Source organism: Oncorhynchus gorbuscha, linkage group LG12, assembly GCF_021184085.1.
Source record: "Oncorhynchus gorbuscha isolate QuinsamMale2020 ecotype Even-year linkage group LG12, OgorEven_v1.0, whole genome shotgun sequence".
NCBI lineage: Eukaryota > Metazoa > Chordata > Actinopteri > Salmoniformes > Salmonidae > Oncorhynchus > Oncorhynchus gorbuscha.
This window is the reverse complement of record NC_060184.1, coordinates 556,897-576,729: the sequence shown is the minus strand read 5'-3', so window position 1 is coordinate 576,729 and position 19,833 is coordinate 556,897. Positions and strand designations below refer to the sequence as shown.

At 45.0% G+C, this 19,833-nt stretch overlaps 1 protein-coding gene across 4 annotated transcripts in view; it reads right to left on the bottom strand.

The window, feature by feature from the left end:
* Positions 1-19,833, bottom strand: part of LOC123990447 (DNA (cytosine-5)-methyltransferase 3A-like) — a 95,854-nt gene that overhangs the window by 54,198 nt on the left and 21,823 nt on the right. For 2 of the 4 annotated variants that reach the window (XM_046290981.1, XM_046290982.1), the window contains 2 exons: positions 12,718-12,831; positions 12,332-12,448 (listed from right to left, as the gene is read on the bottom strand). In XM_046290981.1, the coding sequence (XP_046146937.1) occupies positions 12,332-12,448; positions 12,718-12,831 (231 nt within the window). The remainder of the gene's footprint in view (positions 1-12,331; positions 12,449-12,717; positions 12,832-19,833) is intronic. The other 2 variants (XM_046290983.1, XM_046290984.1) reach the window with 1 other exon arrangement.

The window sequence follows — 19,833 nt, the reverse complement described above, 5'->3', positions numbered from 1 at the left end:
TTCTAAAGGTCTGTAACGGAACTTTTCAAGTTTTTGTCTGGAGGAAGTGCCTGCGCCTCATGAAGATGCATTACTGGGCTGAACACGCTAACAACAACAAGTGGTTATTTGGACATAAATGATGGAACTTTATGAAGAAAATCAGTCATTAATTGTCGAACTGGGATTCCTGGGAGTGCCTTCTGATGAAGATCATCAAAGGTAAGTGAATATTTATGGTGTTGTTTCTAACTTTATTATTATTATATTATTATTATGGATTCCACCTGGCGATCTATTCACCGTCTGCCCTGACCTGTCTCCCCCTGTCTGGTACTCTCTCCCGAGCTTTGCTCCAGCACACTAGCTCTGTTGGGGCGAGTGACTCTGAATTTACAAGTCGTTAATATTTTTCTATGGTGCTTTATGCTATTTGCCTCCTGCTTTGTTGTTGATGATCTTGCTTTTTTACCCAACCGTGGGACAGACTGTATGTTCCCACACTCGGGACTCTGATTCTCTATTGGTTACACAGACTCTTGGCCTCCCATCCTATTCTAACTACCTCTCGCCAGCTTTGTATTCATGTTATCTGATGAAATTGCTGTACAATATAATCTTAATGCTATCTAATGCACATTAAAATATTATAAATCAACACTGCAGAGCTCTCCCTGTCCTCTGCCATGCCCTGATTGTATTACTGCTGATTATATCTGGAAATGTGCATGTACACCCTGGCCCATCTACTGTTGGTAGCCCCAATTCTGACTTGTGCTCTGATATCGGTTTCACTGATTTCTGCTCTCGTAAAATCCTGGGTTTTCTGTCGGAGAAAAGTCGGAGTCAGAGGCCGAGCCTTCTCCCGTTACGGGGTCTGAGACGCCAAAGCTTCCCACCATTAGCTCTGACAAAATTAGCTCTGACAAAGTCATTGGCGAGTCCATTACCCGCAGTATTAGACTTAAAACAAATAATCCAGGGATCATACATTGTTTACCAGGGGGCAGGGCTACTGACGTTAAGGCTAATCTGAAGATGGTGCTGGCTAATGCTAAAACTGGCGAGTGAAGAGAGTATAGCGATATTGTTATCCACGTCGGCACCTACAGTGTTAGGATGAAACAGTCAGTGATCACCAAGCGCAACATAGTTTCAGCGTGTAAATCAGCTAGAAAGATGTGTCGGTATCGAGTAATTGTCTCTGGCCCCCTCCCAGTTAGGGGGAGTGATGAGCTCTACAGCAGAGTCTCACAACTCAATCGCTGGTTGAAAACTGTTTTCTGCCCCTCCCAAAAGATAGAATTTGTAGATAATTGTTCATAATAAATTAATGAACTTCTTTGAGGAAAAGATCATGATTATTAGATCAATCACCACCTTCCGGAGACGCCTGAAACCCCACCTCTTTAAGGAATACCTAGGATAGGATAAGTAATCCCTCTCACCCCCCCCCCCCTTAAGTTTTAGATGCACTATTGTAAAGTGACTGTTCCACTGGATGTCATAGGGTGAATGCACCAATTTGTAAGTCGCTCTGGATAAGAGCGTCTGCTAAATGACTTAAATGTAAATGTAATTAGAAAGCTAATTAAGAACTCCTCTTTAAGTCTGCGTATTCCTTCAAAGCTCAGTTTTCCTGAGTCTGCACAACTGTGCCAGGACCTAGGATCAAGAGAGACACTCAAGTGTTTTAGTACTATATCTCTTGACACAATGATGAAAATAATCATGGCCTCTAAACCTTCAAGCTGCATACTGGACCTTATTCCAACTAAACTACTGAAAGAGCTGCTTCCTGTGCTTGGCCCTCCTATGTTGAACATAATAAACGGCTCTCTATCCACTGGATGTGTACCAAACTCACTAAAAGTGTCAGTAATAAAGCCTCTCTTGAAAAAGCCAAAGCTTGACCCAGAAAATATAAAAAACTATCGGCCTATACCGAATCTTCCATTCCTCTCAACATTTTTTGAAAAGGCTGTTGCGCAGCAACTCACTGCCTTCCTGAAGACAAACAATGTATATGAAATGCTTCAGTCTGGTTTTAGACCCCATCATAGCACTGAGACTGCACTTGTGAAGGTGGTAAATTACCTTTTAATGGCATCAGACCGAGGCTCTGCATCTGTCCTTGTGCTCCTAGACCTTAGTGCTGCTTTTGATACCATCGATCACCACATTCTTTTGGAGAGATTGGAAACCCAAATTGGTCTACACGGACAAGTTCTGGCCTGGTTTAGATCTTATCTGTCGGAAAGATATCAGTTTGTCTCTGTGAATGGTTTGTCCTCTGACAAGTCAACTGTAAATTTCGGTGTTCCTCAAGGTTCCGTTTTAGGACCACAATTGTTTTCACAATATATTTCACCTCTTGGGGATGTCATTCGAAAACATAATGTTAACTTTCACTGCTATGCGGATGACACACAGCTGTACATTTCAATGAAACATGCTGAAGCCCCAAAATTGCCCTCGCTAGAAGCCTGTGTTTCAGACATAAGGAAATGGATGGCTGCAAACTTTCTAGTTTTAAACTCGGACAAAACAGAGATGCTTGTTCTAGGTCCCAAGAAACAAAGATATCTTCTGTTGAATCTGACAATTAATCTTAATTGTTGTACAGTCGTCTCAAATAAAACTGTGAAGGACCTCGGCGTTACTCTTGCTCCTACCTGTCACTCTGATTTGGTCCTGCCGTACATACCTACACGTACGCTACGGTCACAAGACGCAGGCCTTCTAATTGTCCATAGAATTTCTAAGCAAACAGCTGGAGGCAGGGCTTTCTCCTATAGAGCTCCATTTTTATGGAATGGTCTGCCTACCCATGTGAAAGATACAAACTCGGTCTCAACCTTTAAGTCTTTACTGAAGACTCGTCTCTTCAGTGGATCATATGATTGACTGTAGTGTGACACAGTAGTGTGAAGGTGAATGGAAAGGCTCTGGAGCAACGAACCGCCCTTGTTGTCTCTGCCTGGCCGGTTCCCCTCTTTCCACTGGGATTCTCTGCCTCTAACCCTATTACAGGGGCTGAGTCACTGGCTTACTGGTGTTGTGCCGTGGCAGAGATCTCTGTGGGCTATACTCAGCCTTTTCTCAGGAGGGTTGGTGGTTGAAGATATCCCTCTAGTGGTGTGGGGGCTGTGCTTTGGCAAAGTGGGTGGGGTTATATCCTTCCTGTTTGGCCCTGTCCGGGGGTATCATCGGATAGGGCCACAGTGTCTCCTGACCCCTCCTGTCTCAGCCTCCAGTATTTATGCTGCAGTAGTTTATGTGTCGGGGGGCTAGGGTCAGTTTGTTATATCTGGAGTACTTCTCCTGTCCTATCCGGTGTCCTGTGTGAATTTAAGTATGCTCTCTCTAATTCTCTCTTTCTTTCTCTCTCTCGGAGGACCTGAGCCCTAGGACCATGCCTCAGGACTACCTGGCATGATGACTCCTTTCTGTCCCCAGTCCACCTGGCCGTGCTGCTGCTCCAGTTTCAACTGTTCTGCCTGTGATTATTATTATTTGATCATGCTGGTCATTTATGAACATTTTAACATCTTGGCCATGTTCTGTTATAATCTCCACCCGGCACAGCCAGAAGAGGACTTTAAAAAAAACATTTCATTTATTTATTTCACCTTTATTTAACCAGGTAGGCCAGTTGAGAACAAGTTCTCATTTACAACTGCGACCTGGCCAAGATAAAGCATAGCAGTGTGAACAGACAACAACACAGAGTTACACATGGAGTAAACAATAAACAAGTGTCTGTGAGAGTCAGAAATCTTGCTTGTTTGTAGGTGACCATTAAAAATCCTACAATGTGATTTTCTGGATTTTTTTTCTCATTTTGTCTGTCATAGTTGAAGTGTACCTATGATGAAAATTACAGGCCTCTCTCATCTTTTTAATTGGGAGAACTTGCACAATTGGTGGCTGACTAAATACTTTTTTGCCCCACTGAAAATATAGTGCTGAGTTTTGAAAAGTTGAGACTTTTTTTCCACTTTTTAGGGTGTGCTTGTTTGTTTTGAGATTCCAGTGTTCAAGACTGTTTGTTTATTGTGCAGAATATCTGATTGTCTCCTGTAATTCCACAGGCTCTGGCCATCTGGCCAAAATAACTCTCAGCTGAAGAGAAGCAGCGATTTGTGAGGGCAACAAAAAGGTGGCGCTACAAAGTATTAACTTAAGGGGGCTGAATAATTTTGCACGCCCAATTTTTCAGTTTTTGATTTGTTAAAAAAGTTTGAAATATCCAATAAATGTCGTTCCACTTCATGATTGTGTCCCACTTGTTGTTGATTCTTCACAAAAAAATACAGTTTTATATCTTTATGTTTGAAGCCAGAAATGTGGCAAAAGGTCGAGGGGGCCGAATACTTTCGCAAGGCACTGTATTTAAATTTCACACATTAACAAGTCCAATACCTCAAATGAAAGATAAACATCTTGTTCATCTACCCATCATGTCCGATTTTTTTAATGTTTTACAGCGAAAACACAACATATATTTATGTTAGACCATCACCAAATCAAAGGGGAAACGCAGCCATTTTTTTCCAGCCAAAGATAGAGTCACAAAAGCAGGATTAAAGCAGGATTAGAGATTAGAGATAAAATCACTAACCTTTTGAAAATCTTCATCAGACGACAGTCATATAACATGTTACACAATACATTTACGTTTTGTTCGATAATATGCATATTTATATCCACAAATCTCAGTTTACATTGACGCCATGTTCAGAACTGCTTCCAAAATATCCGGAGGAATTATAGAAAGCTACGCCAGATAACAGAAATACTCATCATAAACTTTGACTAAAGATACATGTTCTACATATAATTAAAGATACACTGGTTCTGTCATGTTTTGTCATATATTGTCTTGTCCTTGTGCTTTCCCTTCTGTTCGTTTCCCCCTGCTGGTCTTATTAGGTTCGTTCCCTCTTTCTATCCCTCTCTCTCTGGAGAGGATATTATATTATTATTATTCTCTCCCCCTCCCTCTCTCTCTTCTCTCTATCGTTCCGTTCCTGCTCCCAGCTGTTCCTCATTCTCCTAACTCACTCATTTACTCTTTTCACACCTGTCCCCTATTTTGCCCTCTGATTAGAGCCCCTATTTCTCCCCTTGTTTTCCGCTTCTGTCCTTGTCGGATCCTTGTATGATGTTCGCTGTTCTGTGTCCTGGTCTCGCCCTGTCGTGTTTTGTCTTCTTCAGATGCTGCGTGTGAGCAGGTGTTTTAGTCTGCTACGGTCGGTGCCTTCCCTAAGCAACCTGCAGTCTATGGTCGAGTCTCCAGTCAGTCCTCGCTACTACGAGTGGATTTAAGTTTTTCCTGTTTTGTTTTCTCCTTGTTATATCCAGGATTATTACTTTTGTCTTATACTGGAATAAAGACTCTGTTTTCGTTAAGTCGCTTTTGGGTCCTCATTCACCAGCATAACAGAAGGATCCGACCAAGAATGGACCCAGCGACTACGGATTCTTGTAACACTGCCGTCGAGATCCAGGGAGCAATGCTCGGCAGACACGAGCAGGAATTGTCTGCTGCTCGTCATGCCGTTGAGACCCTGGCCGCTCAGGTTTCCGACCTCTCAGGACAGTTTCAGAGTCTTCGTCTCGTGCCACCAGCTACTTCCTGGTCTTCCGAGTCTCCGGAACCTAGGGTTAATAACCCACCATGTTACTCTGGGCAGCCCACTGAGTGCCGCTCCTTTCTCACCCAGTGTGATATTGTGTTCTCTCTCCAACCCAACACATACTCAAGAGAGAGAGCTCGGATTGCTTACGTCATTTCACTCCTTACTGGTCGGGCTCGAGAGTGGGGCACAGCTATCTGGGAGGCAAGGGCTGAGTGTTCTAACAATTACCTGAACTTTAAAGAGGAGATGATACGGGTTTTTGATCGTTCAGTTTTTGGTAGGGAGGCTTCTAGGGCCCTGGCTTCCCTATGTCAAGGTGATCGATCCATAACGGATTACTCTATAGAGTTTCGCACTCTTGCTGCCTCTAGTGACTGGAACGAGCCGGCGCTGCTCGCTCGTTTTCTGGAGGGACTCCACGCTGAGGTTAAGGATGAGATTCTCTCCCGGGAGGTTCCTTCCAGTGTGGACTCTTTGATTGCACTCGCCATCCGCATAGAACGACGGGTAGATCTTCGTCACCGAGCTCGTGGAAGAGAGCTCGCGTTAACGGTGTTCCCCCTCTCCGCATCGCAACCATCTCCTCCCTCCGGCTCAGAGACTGAGCCCATGCAGCTGGGAGGTATTCGCATCTCGACTAAGGAGAGGGAACGGAGGATCACCAACCGCCTTTGCCTCTATTGCGGTTCTGCTGGACATTTTGTCAATTCATGTCCAGTAAAAGCCAGAGCTCATCAGTAAGCGGAGGGCTACTGGTGAGCGCTACTACTCAGGTCTCTCCATCAAGATCCTGTACTACCATGTCGGTCCATCTACGCTGGACCGGTTCGGCTGCTTCATGCAGTGCCTTGATAGACTCTGGGGCTGAGGGTTGTTTTATGGACGAAGCATGGGCTCGGAAACATGACATTCCTCTCAGACAGTTAGGGAAGCCCACGCCCATGTTCGCCTTAGATGGTAGTCTTCTCCCCAGTATCAGATATGAGACACTACCTTTAACCCTCACAGTATCTGGTAACCACAGTGAGACCATTTCCTTTTTGATTTTTCGTTCACCTTTTACACCTGTTGTTTTGGGTCATCCCTGGCTAGTATGTCATAATCCTTCTATTAATTGGTCTAGTAATTCTATCCTATCCTGGAACGTTTCTTGTCATGTGAAGTGTTTAATGTCTGCTATCCCTCCTGTTTCTTCTGTCCCCTCTTCTCAGGAGGAATCTGGTGATTTGACAGGAGTGCCGGAGGAATATCATGATCTGCGCATGGTCTTCAGTCGGTCCAGAGCCAACTCCCTTCCTCCTCACCGGTCGTATGATTGTAGTATTGATCTCCTTCCGGGGACCACTCCCCCTCGGGGTAGACTATACTCTCTGTCGGCTCCCGAACGTAAGGCTCTCGAGGATTATTTGTCTGTTTCTCTCGACGCCGGCACCGTAGTGCCTTCTTCCTCTCCCGCCGGAGCGGGGTTTTTTTTTGTTAAGAAGAAGGACGGTACTCTGCGCCCCTGCGTGGATTATCGAAGGCTGAATGACATAACGGTTAAGAATCGTTATCCGCTTCCCCTTATGTCGTCAGCCTTCGAGATTCTGCAGGGAGCCAGGTTCTTTACTAAGTTGGACCTTCGTAACGCTTACCATCTCGTGCGCATCAGAGAGGGGGACGAGTGGAAAACGGCGTTTAACACTCCGTTAGGGCATTTTGAGTACCGGGTTCTGCCGTTCGGTCTCGCTAATGCTCCAGCTGTTTTTCAGGCATTAGTTAATGATGTACTGAGAGACATGCTGAACATCTTTGTTTTTGTCTACCTTGACGATATCCTGATTTTTTCACCGTCACTCGAGATTCATGTTCAGCACGTTCGACGTGTACTCCAACGCCTTTTAGAGAATTGTCTCTACGTGAAGGCTGAGAAGTGCGCCTTTCATGTCTCCTCTGTCACATTTCTCGGTTCTGTTATTTCCGCTGAAGGCATTCAGATGGATCCCGCTAAAGTCCAGGCTGTCAGTGATTGGCCCGTTCCAAGGTCACGTGTCGAGTTGCAGCGCTTTCTAGGTTTTGCTAATTTCTATCGGCGTTTCATTCGTAATTTCGGTCAAGTTGCTGCCCCTCTCACAGCTCTTACTTCTGTCAAGACGTGCTTTAAGTGGTCCGGTTCCGCCCAGGGAGCTTTTGATCTCCTCAAGAAGCGTTTTACGTCCGCTCCTATCCTTGTTACTCCTGACGTCACTAAACAATTCATTGTCGAGGTTGACGCTTCAGAGGTGGGCGTGGGAGCCATTCTATCCCAGCGCTTCCAGTCTGACGATAAGGTCCATCCTTGCGCTTATTTTTCTCATCGCCTGTCGCCATCGGAACGCAACTATGATGTGGGTAACCGCGAACTGCTCGCCATCCGCTTAGCCCTAGGCGAATGGCGATAGTGGTTGGAGGGGGCGACCGTTCCTTTTGTCGTTTGGACTGACCATAAGAACCTTGAGTACATCCGTTCTGCCAAACGACTTAATGCACGTCAAGCTCGTTGGGCGTTGTTTTTCGCTCGTTTCGAGTTCGTGATTTCTTATCGCCCGGGTAATAAGAACACCAAGCCTGATGCCTTATCTCGTCTCTTTAGTTCTTCTGTGGCTTCTACCGATCCCGAGGGGATACTTCCTGATGGGCGTGTTGTCGGGTTGACTGTCTGGGGAATTGAGAGACAGGTTAAGCAAGCACTCACTCACACTGCGTCGCCGCGCGCTTGTCCTAGTAACCTTCTTTTCGTTCCTGTTTCTACTCGTCTGGCTGTTCTTCAGTGGGCTCACTCTGCCAAGTTAGCTGGCCACCCCGGCGTTCGGGGTACACTTGCATCTATTCGCCAGCGGTTTTGGTGGCCTACTCAGGAGCGTGACACGCACCGTTTCGTGGCTGCTTGTTCGGACTGCGCGCAGACTAAGTCAGGTAACTCTCCTCCTGCCGGTCGTCTCAGACCGCTTCCCATTCCTTCTCGACCATGGTCTCACATCGCCTTAGACTTCATTACCGGTCTGCCTTCGTCTGCGGGGAAGACTGTGATTCTTACGGTTGTCGATAGGTTCTCTAAGGCGGCACATTTCATTCCCCTCGCTAAGCTTCCTTCCGCTAAGGAGACGGCACAAATCATCATTGAGAATGTGTTCAGAATTCATGGCCTCCCGTTAGACGCCGTTTCAGACAGAGGTCCGCAATTCACGTCACAGTTTTGGAGGGAATTCTGTCGTTTGATTGGTGCTTCCGTCAGTCTCTCTTCCGGTTTTCATCCCCAGTCTAACGGTCAAGCAGAAAGGGCCAATCAGACGATTGGTCGCATATTACGCAGCCTTTCTTTTAGAAACCCTGCGTCTTGGGCAGAACAGCTCCCCTGGGCAGAATACGCTCACAACTCGCTTCCTTCGTCTGCTACCGGGCTATCTCCGTTTCAGAGTAGTCTGGGGTACCAGCCTCCTCTGTTCTCGTCCCAGCTCGCCGAGTCCAGCGTTCCCTCCGCTCAGGCGTTTGTCCAACGTTGTGAGCGCACTTGGAGGAGGGTGAGGTCTGCACTTTGCCGTTACAGGGCGCAGACTGTGAGAGCCGCCAATAAACGTAGGATTAAGAGTCCTAGGTATTGTCGCGGCCAGAGAGTGTGGCTTTCCACTCGTAACCTTCCTCTTACGACAGCTTCTCGCAAGTTGACTCCGCGGTTCATTGGTCCGTTCCGTGTCTCCCAGGTCGTCAATCCTGTCGCTGTGCGACTGCTTCTTCCGCGACATCTTCGTCGCGTCCACCCTGTCTTCCATGTCTCCTGTGTCAAGCCCTTTCTTCGCGCCCCCGTTCGTCTTCCCCCCGTCCTTGTCGAGGGCGCACCTATTTACAAAGTACGAAAGATCATGGACATGCGTTCTCGGGGACGTGGTCACCAGTACTTAGTGGATTGGGAGGGTTACGGTCCTGAGGAGAGGAGTTGGGTTCCATCTCGGGACGTGCTGGACCGTTCGCTGATTGATGATTTCCTCCGTTGCCGCCAGGGTTCCTCCTCGAGTGCGCCAGGAGGCGCTCGGTGAGTGGGGGGGTACTGTCATGTTTTGTCATATATTGTCTTGTCCTTGTGCTTTCCCTTCTGTTCGTTTCCCCCTGCTGGTCTTATTAGGTTCGTTCCCTCTTTCTATCCCTCTCTCTCCCCCTCCCTCTCTCTCTTCTCTCTATCGTTCCGTTCCTGCTCCCAGCTGTTCCTCATTCTCCTAACTCACTCATTTACTCTTTTCACACCTGTCCCCTATTTTGCCCTCTGATTAGAGCCCCTATTTCTCCCCTTGTTTTCCGCTTCTGTCCTTGTCGGATCCTTGTATGATGTTCGCTGTTCTGTGTCCTGGTCTCGCCCTGTCGTGTTTTGTCTTCTTCAGATGCTGCGTGTGAGCAGGTGTTTTAGTCTGCTACGGTCGGTGCCTTCCCTAAGCAACCTGCAGTCTATGGTCGAGTCTCCAGTCAGTCCTCGCTACTACGAGTGGATTTAAGTTTTTCCTGTTTTGTTTTCTCCTTGTTATATCCAGGATTATTACTTTTGTCTTATACTGGAATAAAGACTCTGTTTTCGTTAAGTCGCTTTTGGGTCCTCATTCACCAGCATAACAGGTTCTTAATGCAACCGCTGTGTCAGATTTTTTTTAAACGTTACGGAAAAAGCCTAACATTGCAATAATCTGAGACAGCGCTCAGACGTAAAAGTATTTCTCCGCCATGTTGGAGTCAACAGAAATATGAAATTACATCATAAATATTCCCTTACCTTTGATGATCTTTCATCAGAATGCAGTGCAAGGAGTCCTAGTTCCACAATAAATCGTTGTTTTGTTCCATAATGTCCAATACTAGTGTCCAAGTAGCTGCATTTGCTATCACTTTCAGCTCACGTGCCCAAAAACTGACTGCTGGTCAAGACAACTCGCACGAAAAGTTCAAAAAGATATATTCCAGGTCGAATAAACTGGTCAAACTAAGTAGAGAATCAATCTTCAGGATGTTATTATCATATATATCCAATAACGTTCCAACCGGACCATACGTTTTCAGCTGGAGCCAAATGGAACGGCGGTAGTACGCACAGAGAAATGCACCACAGGAAAATGGCATTCTGTCGGGACACTGACTATTTCCCCTCCCATTCAGTCAAAGTTCACAGCAAATGCTCCATTCCACTTTCTACTGAATGAGGACATCTAGTGGAAGGAGTAGGAAGTGCTAGGAGATCCATATCTTGTTGGGAAAGGAAGGGGCGATGATGTCAAAGTTGCCCCACATTCAGAATTTCAGATTGCCTGCCCTATGAGTTCTGTTATACTCACAGGCATAATTCAAACAGTTTTATAAACTTCAAAGTGTTTTCTATCCAATAGTAATAATAATATGCATATATTAGCCATCTAGGACAGAGTAGGATGCAGTTCACTATGGGCACGCAATTCATCCAAAGTGAAAATACTGCCCCCTATCCTCAACAAGTTTTAAAACATTAAACAATGAATTTAAAGTACACTTTTAATAAGTGTATTGACTTAAGATATAATAGAAAATCCATCTGGTATTTGAAGTATGTTAGGTGAATTTTTGGGATATTTAAGTATACTGTAAAAAATAGACATCATTTTTTTGCTGCCTAACAAAGTCACACACACACACATACACCACCCCACCTCCCCTTCCCCAAAACTTGTGTAAATATTGGATTATAAATTGTGCCTTCCTGCATTATACTTATGCTAAAATCTTGATTATATTCTACTGCCATTTACAACGATGTATACAGTACAACTAATACAACTTGGAAATTCATACTGATCATAATAACAACATGTTTCCCTTACACACCAGACATCAGAGCTCAGAAACTCTCTCTCTGTCTGTAATTGGTCAGTAGTGAGGTGTGTGATTTACACAGACAACTATTGACTGAACATATGTTCTAATGAAACGCACACACAAACTCTCCCTCCCCTGTCTGTGCAGTTTGAGCAGGTAGTCAATATATTGGGTTGTGAATGAGAAGACTGTATTGTAGAGGACTGAGACCACAGTTGGCTGCAATAGTACACCACTGTATGTGGAACTAGTTAACCTCACACACACACGTAAGTACTCTCAATCCCTCCCTCTCTCTCTCCCTCCTCTTCCTTTCTCTCTCCCTCTCTCTCTCTCTCTCTCCCTTTCCTCCCTCTCTCACTTCCTCCTCACTCTCTCTCCCTCTCTCTCTCTCTCTCTCTTTCCTCCCTCTCTCACTTCCTCCTCCCTCTCCCTCTCCCTCTCTCACTTCCTCCTCCCTCTCTCTCCTACCTCTCTCTCTCCCTTTCCTCCCTCTCTCACTTCCTCCTCCCTCTCTCTCCTACCTCTCTCTCTCCCCCTTTCCTCCCTCTCTCACTTCCTCCTCCTCCCTCTCTCTCCCTCTCTCTCTCCCTTTCCTCCCTCTCTCTCTCACTTCCTCCCTCCCTCTCTCTCCTACCTCTCTCTCTCCCTTTCCTCCCTCTCTCACTTCCTCCTCCCTCTCTCTCCTACCTCTCTCTCTCTCTCCCTTTCCTCCCTCTCTCTCTCCCTCCTCCTCCCCCTCTCTCCCTCTCCCTCTCTCTCTCTCTCTCTCTCTCTCTCTCTCTCTCTCTCTCTCTCTCTCTCTCTCTCTCTCTCTCTCTCTCTCTCTCTCTCTCTCACTTCCTCCTCCCTCTCTCTCCTACCTCTCTACTCCAGCGGTTGATCCACTTGTCTCTCTGTCTCCTGCTGATGTTAAAAGGATCTCCAGCCTGAAAGGTCTCTCTGGGAACCGGCCTTCTGCGCAGCCTGCTGCCTTCCCCCTGCACACACACACGCACGCACGTTAGCTACTTTGTCTGTCTGTCTGTCTGTCTGTCTGTCTGTCTGTCTGTCTGTCTGTCTGTCTGTCTGTCTGTCTGTCTGTCTGTCTGTCTGTCTGTCTGTCTGTCTGTCTGTCTGTCTGTCTGTCTGTCTGTCTGTCTGTCTGTCTGTCTGCTGTCTGCCTGCCTGCCTGTCTGCCTGTTTGCCTGTCTGTCTTTGCTGAATGACCATCTTATTGTTATACAGGCACGCTAAGTGGAGTCCTTGCCTCCATGTTGGGGTCCTTCGGCTCCAGAGGCTCCATTTTCCGCCTGCCACGTTTCCTGCGAGGGGAGGGGTCAACTTCCTCTGGGGGTGTGGGGGGTGCCATCTCACACGAGTCCTGGAGAGAGAGAGAGAGAGAGAGAGACAGAGGTTGAAAAATAAAGACTGAACTTTAACCAATGACCACTATCAAATAACAGGGTTTTAATAATCAGGTGAGTGCTTCTGTGAGTGTGAGAGTTTTAACACCAGACTGAGACTGCCTCATATTAACAACAGCTATTTAACAACAGCTGTTAACAACAGTGTTCAATGAGGCTAGATGCTATTAGCGCTACAACAGTGTTCAATGAGGATAGATGCTATTAGCGCGACAACAGTGTTCAATGAGGATAGATGCTATTAGCGCTACAACAGTGTTCAATGAGGATAGATGCTATTAGCGCTACAACAGTGTTCAATGAGGATAGATGCTATTAGCGCTACAACAGTGTTCAATGAGGATAGATGCTATTAGCGCTACAACAGTGTTCAAGGAGGCTAGATGCTATTAGCGCTACAACAGTGTTCAAGGAGGCTAGATGCTACTAGCGTTACAAGTGTTCAATCAAGCTAGCTGCTATTAGCGATACAACAGTGTTCAATGAAGCTAGCTGCTATTAGCATTACCTGTTCAATGAAGCTAAATTATATTAGTGTTACAACAGTGTTCAATGTAGCCAGTTGCTATTAGCATTACAATAGTGTGCAATGAAGCAAACTGCTTTTTAGCGTTACAACAGTGTTCAATGAATCTAGCTGCTATTAGCGTTTCTACAGTGTTCAATTAATCTAGCTGCTATTAGTGTTAGAACTGAGTTCAATTAAACCGATTGCTATTACCATTAGGCTACTGTGTTTGTACAAAACATTTTCTAATGAAGCTAACCATGTAATGCTAAAATAGCATGGTGTGTTTAATAAAGCAAGCCATTCATAAAATCACAACCAAGTTAAACAAGGTGCTAATATTATGCTAGGCTGCTAACAGGCTAGCTGGGTTTAACGATCCTATCAGCTAATCAGATCACTGTGTTAAAACAACAGTATCTAACATGTGACAAATACAATTTGATTTGATAACTAGCATACTGAAACAACACTGTATTTAATGATGCTAGACTGCACTAACAGTCTGGCAGTTTTTATAGGTGTCGCTAACAAGCAAGCAGGTTAGTTTATAGGCGTGTCGCTAGCAGGGATAGAAGGCTAACAGGCTTCCAGGCTAACAGGCTAGGTTTATAGGTGTGTCGTTAAGGAGTCTGTGAGTCCGGAGCTCAAAGGCTACACTAATGAGCTCTCACAGACTCACAGACCATAATGAACAGGTGAGAAGCTCCATAAAACACATTAAACAGTGGAGACCATGTGCCCCTGGAAACACACACACACACACACACACACACACACACACACACACACACACACACACACACACACACACACACACACACACACACACACACACACACACACACACACACACACACACACACACACACACACACACACACACATTATCTTTCTCCATTATCATCTCACACACTGGTACTGGTACACATTGCAGCAAGAAACCTCATGTAAGCTTCCAGAAATATTGCCTATTCTTTAGCTCAGTAGGCTAACATGACTGGCTGAGATAATGAGTGGGCTGGACATGCCGATAGATGAGTTCGGATTGGTCTGCCATGTAGCAGGCTTCTGTCTATAATATAAGCTGGTCAGTATGTGTAAGTAATCCTTTCTAATACAGTTTTTTTTGAAAGACCTCACAAAGTAGAACTTCATTAGTGTTGCTCGCCACTTTCTGGAGGACCGAGTTTTGAAATCAGTGGAAAGAGTATGATAGCTAAGGAGATGGAGAAAATTCTGGCATTTGATTTGCAAATATGCAGACAGAGTTGAAAAAAGATCACACAGAAGGCTGTCGTATAAAACACCTGTCCGGATTACATCTTCAAACTAAGGGCAACCATGGCCTCCGTGACAGAGAGGGAGAGTCCATCCATGTATACGTGTAAGAGTGTCTAGCAAACTACAGCCTCAGTTATTACACGCTTCTAATTTTGTCACAAAGTGTGAGCTGTTCATGCATTTGTGTCTGGAAGTAAACTAGCCAACGTTAGCCAGTTTAGCCCGTAAACTAGCCAACGTTAGCCAGTTAGCTTGGGTGCATGACTGCTGTTGTTAGGTCAGAACGCTCGGATCAACCCTACTCCTCTGAGAGCAAAATGCTCTGAATTTACAAACGGACAATCTGACAACGCTCTGAGTTTATGAACACCCAGAACACACTCCAGATTAATTAATTATGGCAGGGGGAGGGGAACTCCACCCCCCCATTCAGCTGAAAAGGTGGTGCAGGGAATTCAAAAATATTCTTTAGAATATTTCACACATTAACAAGTCCAATACCTCAAATGAAAGATAAACATCTTGTTCATCTACCCATCATGTCCGATTTTTAAAATGTTTTACAGCGAAAACACAATTTATATTTATGTTAGTCCACCACCAAATCAAAGGGAAAACCCAGACATTTTTTCCAGCCAAAGATAGAGTCACAAAAGCAGGATTAGAGATAAAATGAATCACTAACCTTTTGAAAATCTTCATCAGATGACACTCATATGACATGTTACACAATACATTTATGTTTTGTTCGATAATATGCATTTTATATCCATAAATCTCGGTTTACATTGACGCCATGTTCAGAACTGCCTCCAAAATATCCGGAGGAATTATAGAAAGCTACGCCAGATAACAGAAATACTCATCATAAACTTTGACTAAAGATACATGTTCTACATATAATTAAAGATACACTGGTTCTTAATGCAACCGCTGTGTCAGATTGTTTTTTAACGTTACGGAAAAAGCCTACCATGCAATAATCTGAGACGGCGCTCAGACGTAAATATATTTCTCCGCCATGTTGGAGTCAACAGAAATACGAAATTACATCATAAATATTCCCTTACCTTTGATGATCTTTCATCAGAATGTAGTGCAAGTAGTCCTAGTTCCACAATAAATCGTTGTTTTGTTCCATAATGTCCAATACTAGTGTCCAAGTAGCTGCATTTGCTATCACTTTCAGCTCACGTGCCCAAAAACTGACTGCTGGTCAAGACAACTCGCACGAAAAGTTCAAAAAGATATATTCCAGGTCGAATAAACTGGTCAAACTAAGTAGAGAATCAATCTTCAGGATGTTATTATCATATATATCCAATAACGTTCCAACCGGACCATACGTTTTCAGCTGCAGCCAAATGGAACGGCGGTAGCACGCACAGAGAAATGCACCACAGGAAAATGGCATTCTGTCGGGACACTGACTATTTCCCCTCCCATTCGGTCAAAGTTCACAGCAAATGCTCCATTCCACTTTCTACTGAATGAGGACATCTAGTGGAAGGCATAGGAAGTGCTAGGAGATCCATATCTTGTTGGGAAAGGAGGGGCGATGATGTCAAATTTGACCCACATTCAGAATTTCACTTCTTGTTTGGAAGATTGCCTGCCCTATGACTTCTGTTATACTCACAGACATCATTCTAACAGTTTTAGAAACTTCAGAGTGTTTTCTATCCAATAGTAATGATAATATGCATATATTAGCAATCTAGGACAGAGTAGGATGCAGTTCACTATGGGCACGCAATTCATCCAAAAAGTGAAAATACTGCCCCCTATCCTCAACAAGTTTTAAATTGATCTTCACACTCGTAGTATAAACCAGCCTTTAATCTTGAACTCTTTGGTTGTTTAGTACACAGCCTCACATGTGAATCCTTAAAGAGATGGGTGGGGCTAAAGCTTAAAAAACCCTGAATGTTCTGCTAGACAGGTAACTCTTTATCCACAATATAGCAGGGGGTATAAAGCCATAACACATGTGTTTTGTTGCTGGCATGGCATCCCTAAATTTTCTAATCTTGCCAATGAAAAAATCATTAAAGTAGTTGGCAATATCAGTTGGTTTTGTGATGAATGGGCCATTTGATTCAACGAATGATGGAGCTGAATTAGCCTTTTCCCCAAAAAATGTTATTGAAGGTGCTACAAAGCTTTTTACTGTCATTCTTTATATAATTTGTCTTTGATTCACAGTGTAGTTTCTTTTTATTCAGTTTAGTCACATGATTTCTCAATTTGCAATACGTTTGCCAATCAAGTTTGTCTGCAGCCAGACTTATTTGCCTTTCCTTTAGCCTTATCCCTCTCAACCATACAGTCATTTTCTTAATGGGTACATGCTTATTAGTAACTGGAATAAGCAATTTCATTGTGTCAAGTGCAGCGTCTGTTTGCTCCTTTTTACACACCACGGACCAACACATATTCTTTACATCAACAACATAGGAATCACTACAAAACTTCTTGTACGACCTCTTATACACAATATTAGGCCTTTGTTCAGAGGAGACTGTGTGAATCAGGCCTTCATGGTCGAATTTCTGCAAAGAAACCACTACTAAAGGATACCAATAATAAGAGGAGAATTGTTTGGGCCAAGAAAGATGAGAAATAGACATTAGACCGGTGGAAATCTGTCTGATGAGTCCAAATTTGTGTCACGCCTTGGTCATTGTATTTTGTGTTTTTGTTACATGTTTGGTTAGGCCAGGGTGTGACATGGGTGTATATGTTGTTTTTCGTATTGGGGTTTGAAGTATTTGGGATCGCGGGTGATTAGGGGTGTCGTATAGGCTTGAGAGAGCAGCTAGATCCGCCAGTCAGCCATGATCTTCTAGATCTGCCAGACAACCAGTCTCTTCCAGACCTGCCAGACAACCAGTCTCTTCCAGATCTGCCAGTCAACCAGTCTCTTCCAGATCTGCCAGTCAACCAGTCTCTTCCAGATCTGCTAGTCAACCAGAATCTTCCAGTTCCGCCAGCCAGCCAGGATTTACCGGAGCCTACTACCTGCCTGAGCTTCATCTCAGTACTGGGCTTCCTCTCAGTACTGGCCTTCCTCTCAGTACTGGGCTTCCTCTCAGTACTGGGCTTCCCCTCAGTCCCGGGCTGCCCCTCAGTCCTGGGCTGCTTCTGTCCCGAGCTGCCCCTCTGTCCCGAGCTGCTCCTCTGTCCCGAGCTGCCCCTCTGTCCCGAGCTGCCCCTCTGTCCCGAGCTGCCCCTCTGTCCCGAGCTGCCCCTCTATCCCGAGCTGCCCCTCAGTCACGAGCTGCCCCTCAGTCCAGTGGGGATCTGGGTGAGGACTATTAGGCCATGGTCGGCGGAGAGGGTGGATTATCCCAGGACACGAAGGGGAGGAACAAGGACATTAATGGAGTGGGGTCCACGTCCCGAGCCAGAACCGCCACCATGGACAGACGCCCACCCGGACCCTCCCTATGGTTTGAGGTGCGTCCGGGAGTCCGCACCTTAGGGGGGTTCTGTCACGCCTTGGTCATTGTATTTTGTGTTTTTGTTACATGTTCGGTTAGGCCAGGGTGTGACATGGGTTTATATGTTGTTTTTCGTATTGGGTTTGTAGTATTTGGGATCGCGGGTGATTAGGGGTGTGGTATAGGTTTGGCTGCCTGAGGCGATTCTCAATTAGAGTCAGGTGAAAGGAGGACGTTATGGACGTCTTTGTGAGACGAAAAGTATGTGAACGGATGATCTCTGCATGTGTGGTTCCACCGTGAAGCATGGAGGAGGAGGTGTGATGGTGTGGGGGTGCTTTGCTGGGGACACTGTCAGTGATTTATTTAGAATTCAAGGTTTTAACGGACCTCTGAGACTATCACAGTGCAGGTGCATTTATACGGAGACTTGATTACACACAGGTGGATTGTATTTATCCTCATTAGTCATTTAGGTCAACATTGGAGCATTCAGAGATCCTCTCTGAACTTCTGGAGAGAGTTTGCTGCACTGAAAGTAAAGGGGCTGAATAATTTTGCATGTCCAATTTTTCAGTTTTTGATTTGTTAAAAAAGTTTGAAATATCCAATAAATGTCGTTCCACTTCATGATTGTGTCCCACTTGTTGTTGATTTTTCACAAAAAATACAGTTTTATATCTTTATGTTTGAAGCCTGAAATGTGTCAAAAGGTCGCAAAGTTCAAGGGGGCCGAATACTTTCGCAAGGCACTGTATATATACGGGACACGACAAGACGAGGACAAAGGACGTCTGACTGCTATGCCATCTTGGGACTGACCCAAATTTAAGAAAAACTTTGACTTTGTACAGACTCAGTGAGCATAGCCTTGCTATTGAGAAAGGTCGCCGTAGGCAGACCTGGCTCTCAAGAGAAAACAGGTGTTCACTGCCCACAAATGAGGTGGAAACTGAGCTGCACTTCCTAACCTCCTGCCAAAAGTATGACCAGATTAGAGACACCAGAGATGAACAAACACCATTGTAAATGCAACCCATATTTAAGTTTATTTATAATAATATTTGATATGTCTCTATTCCTCTGAAATGTTTGTCAATGTAATGTTTACTGTAAATGTTTGATGGTTTATTTTACTTGACAACATAAACATATGTTTCCCAATAAAGCCCTTTGGATTGAGAGAGAGAGAGAGAGACAGACTGATGGACAGACAGACACACAGAGAGAGAGAGAGAGAGAGAGACAGACTGTCAGACAGACACAGAGAGAGAGAGAGAGAGAGAGAGAGAGAGAGAGAGAGAGAGAGAGAGAGAGAGACTAACAGACAGACACACAGAGAGAGAGAGAGACTGACAGACAGAGAGAGAGAGAGAGAGAGAGAGAGAGAGAGAGAGAGAGAGAGAGAGAGAGAGAGAGAGAGAGAGAGAGAGAGAGAGAGAGAGAGAGAGAGAGAGAGAGAGAGAGAGAGAATAATAATATTAATTAAGGTACCAGGGCTGAATCTACAGCAGACAGGGAACACACTATCTTCAGCTTATACTTTATCCCATCTCTCATTCTCTCTCATTCTAACCCTCGACCTCCTCTCATCACCACTTCCTGTTTTGCATTCAAATGTATCACTGACCTCAATCTACATTTACACTGGCAGCATGAGAGAGTGTTCTGTACTGAATAAGAGAGAGAGTGTTCAGTACTGAATAAGAGAGAGAGAGGGAGAG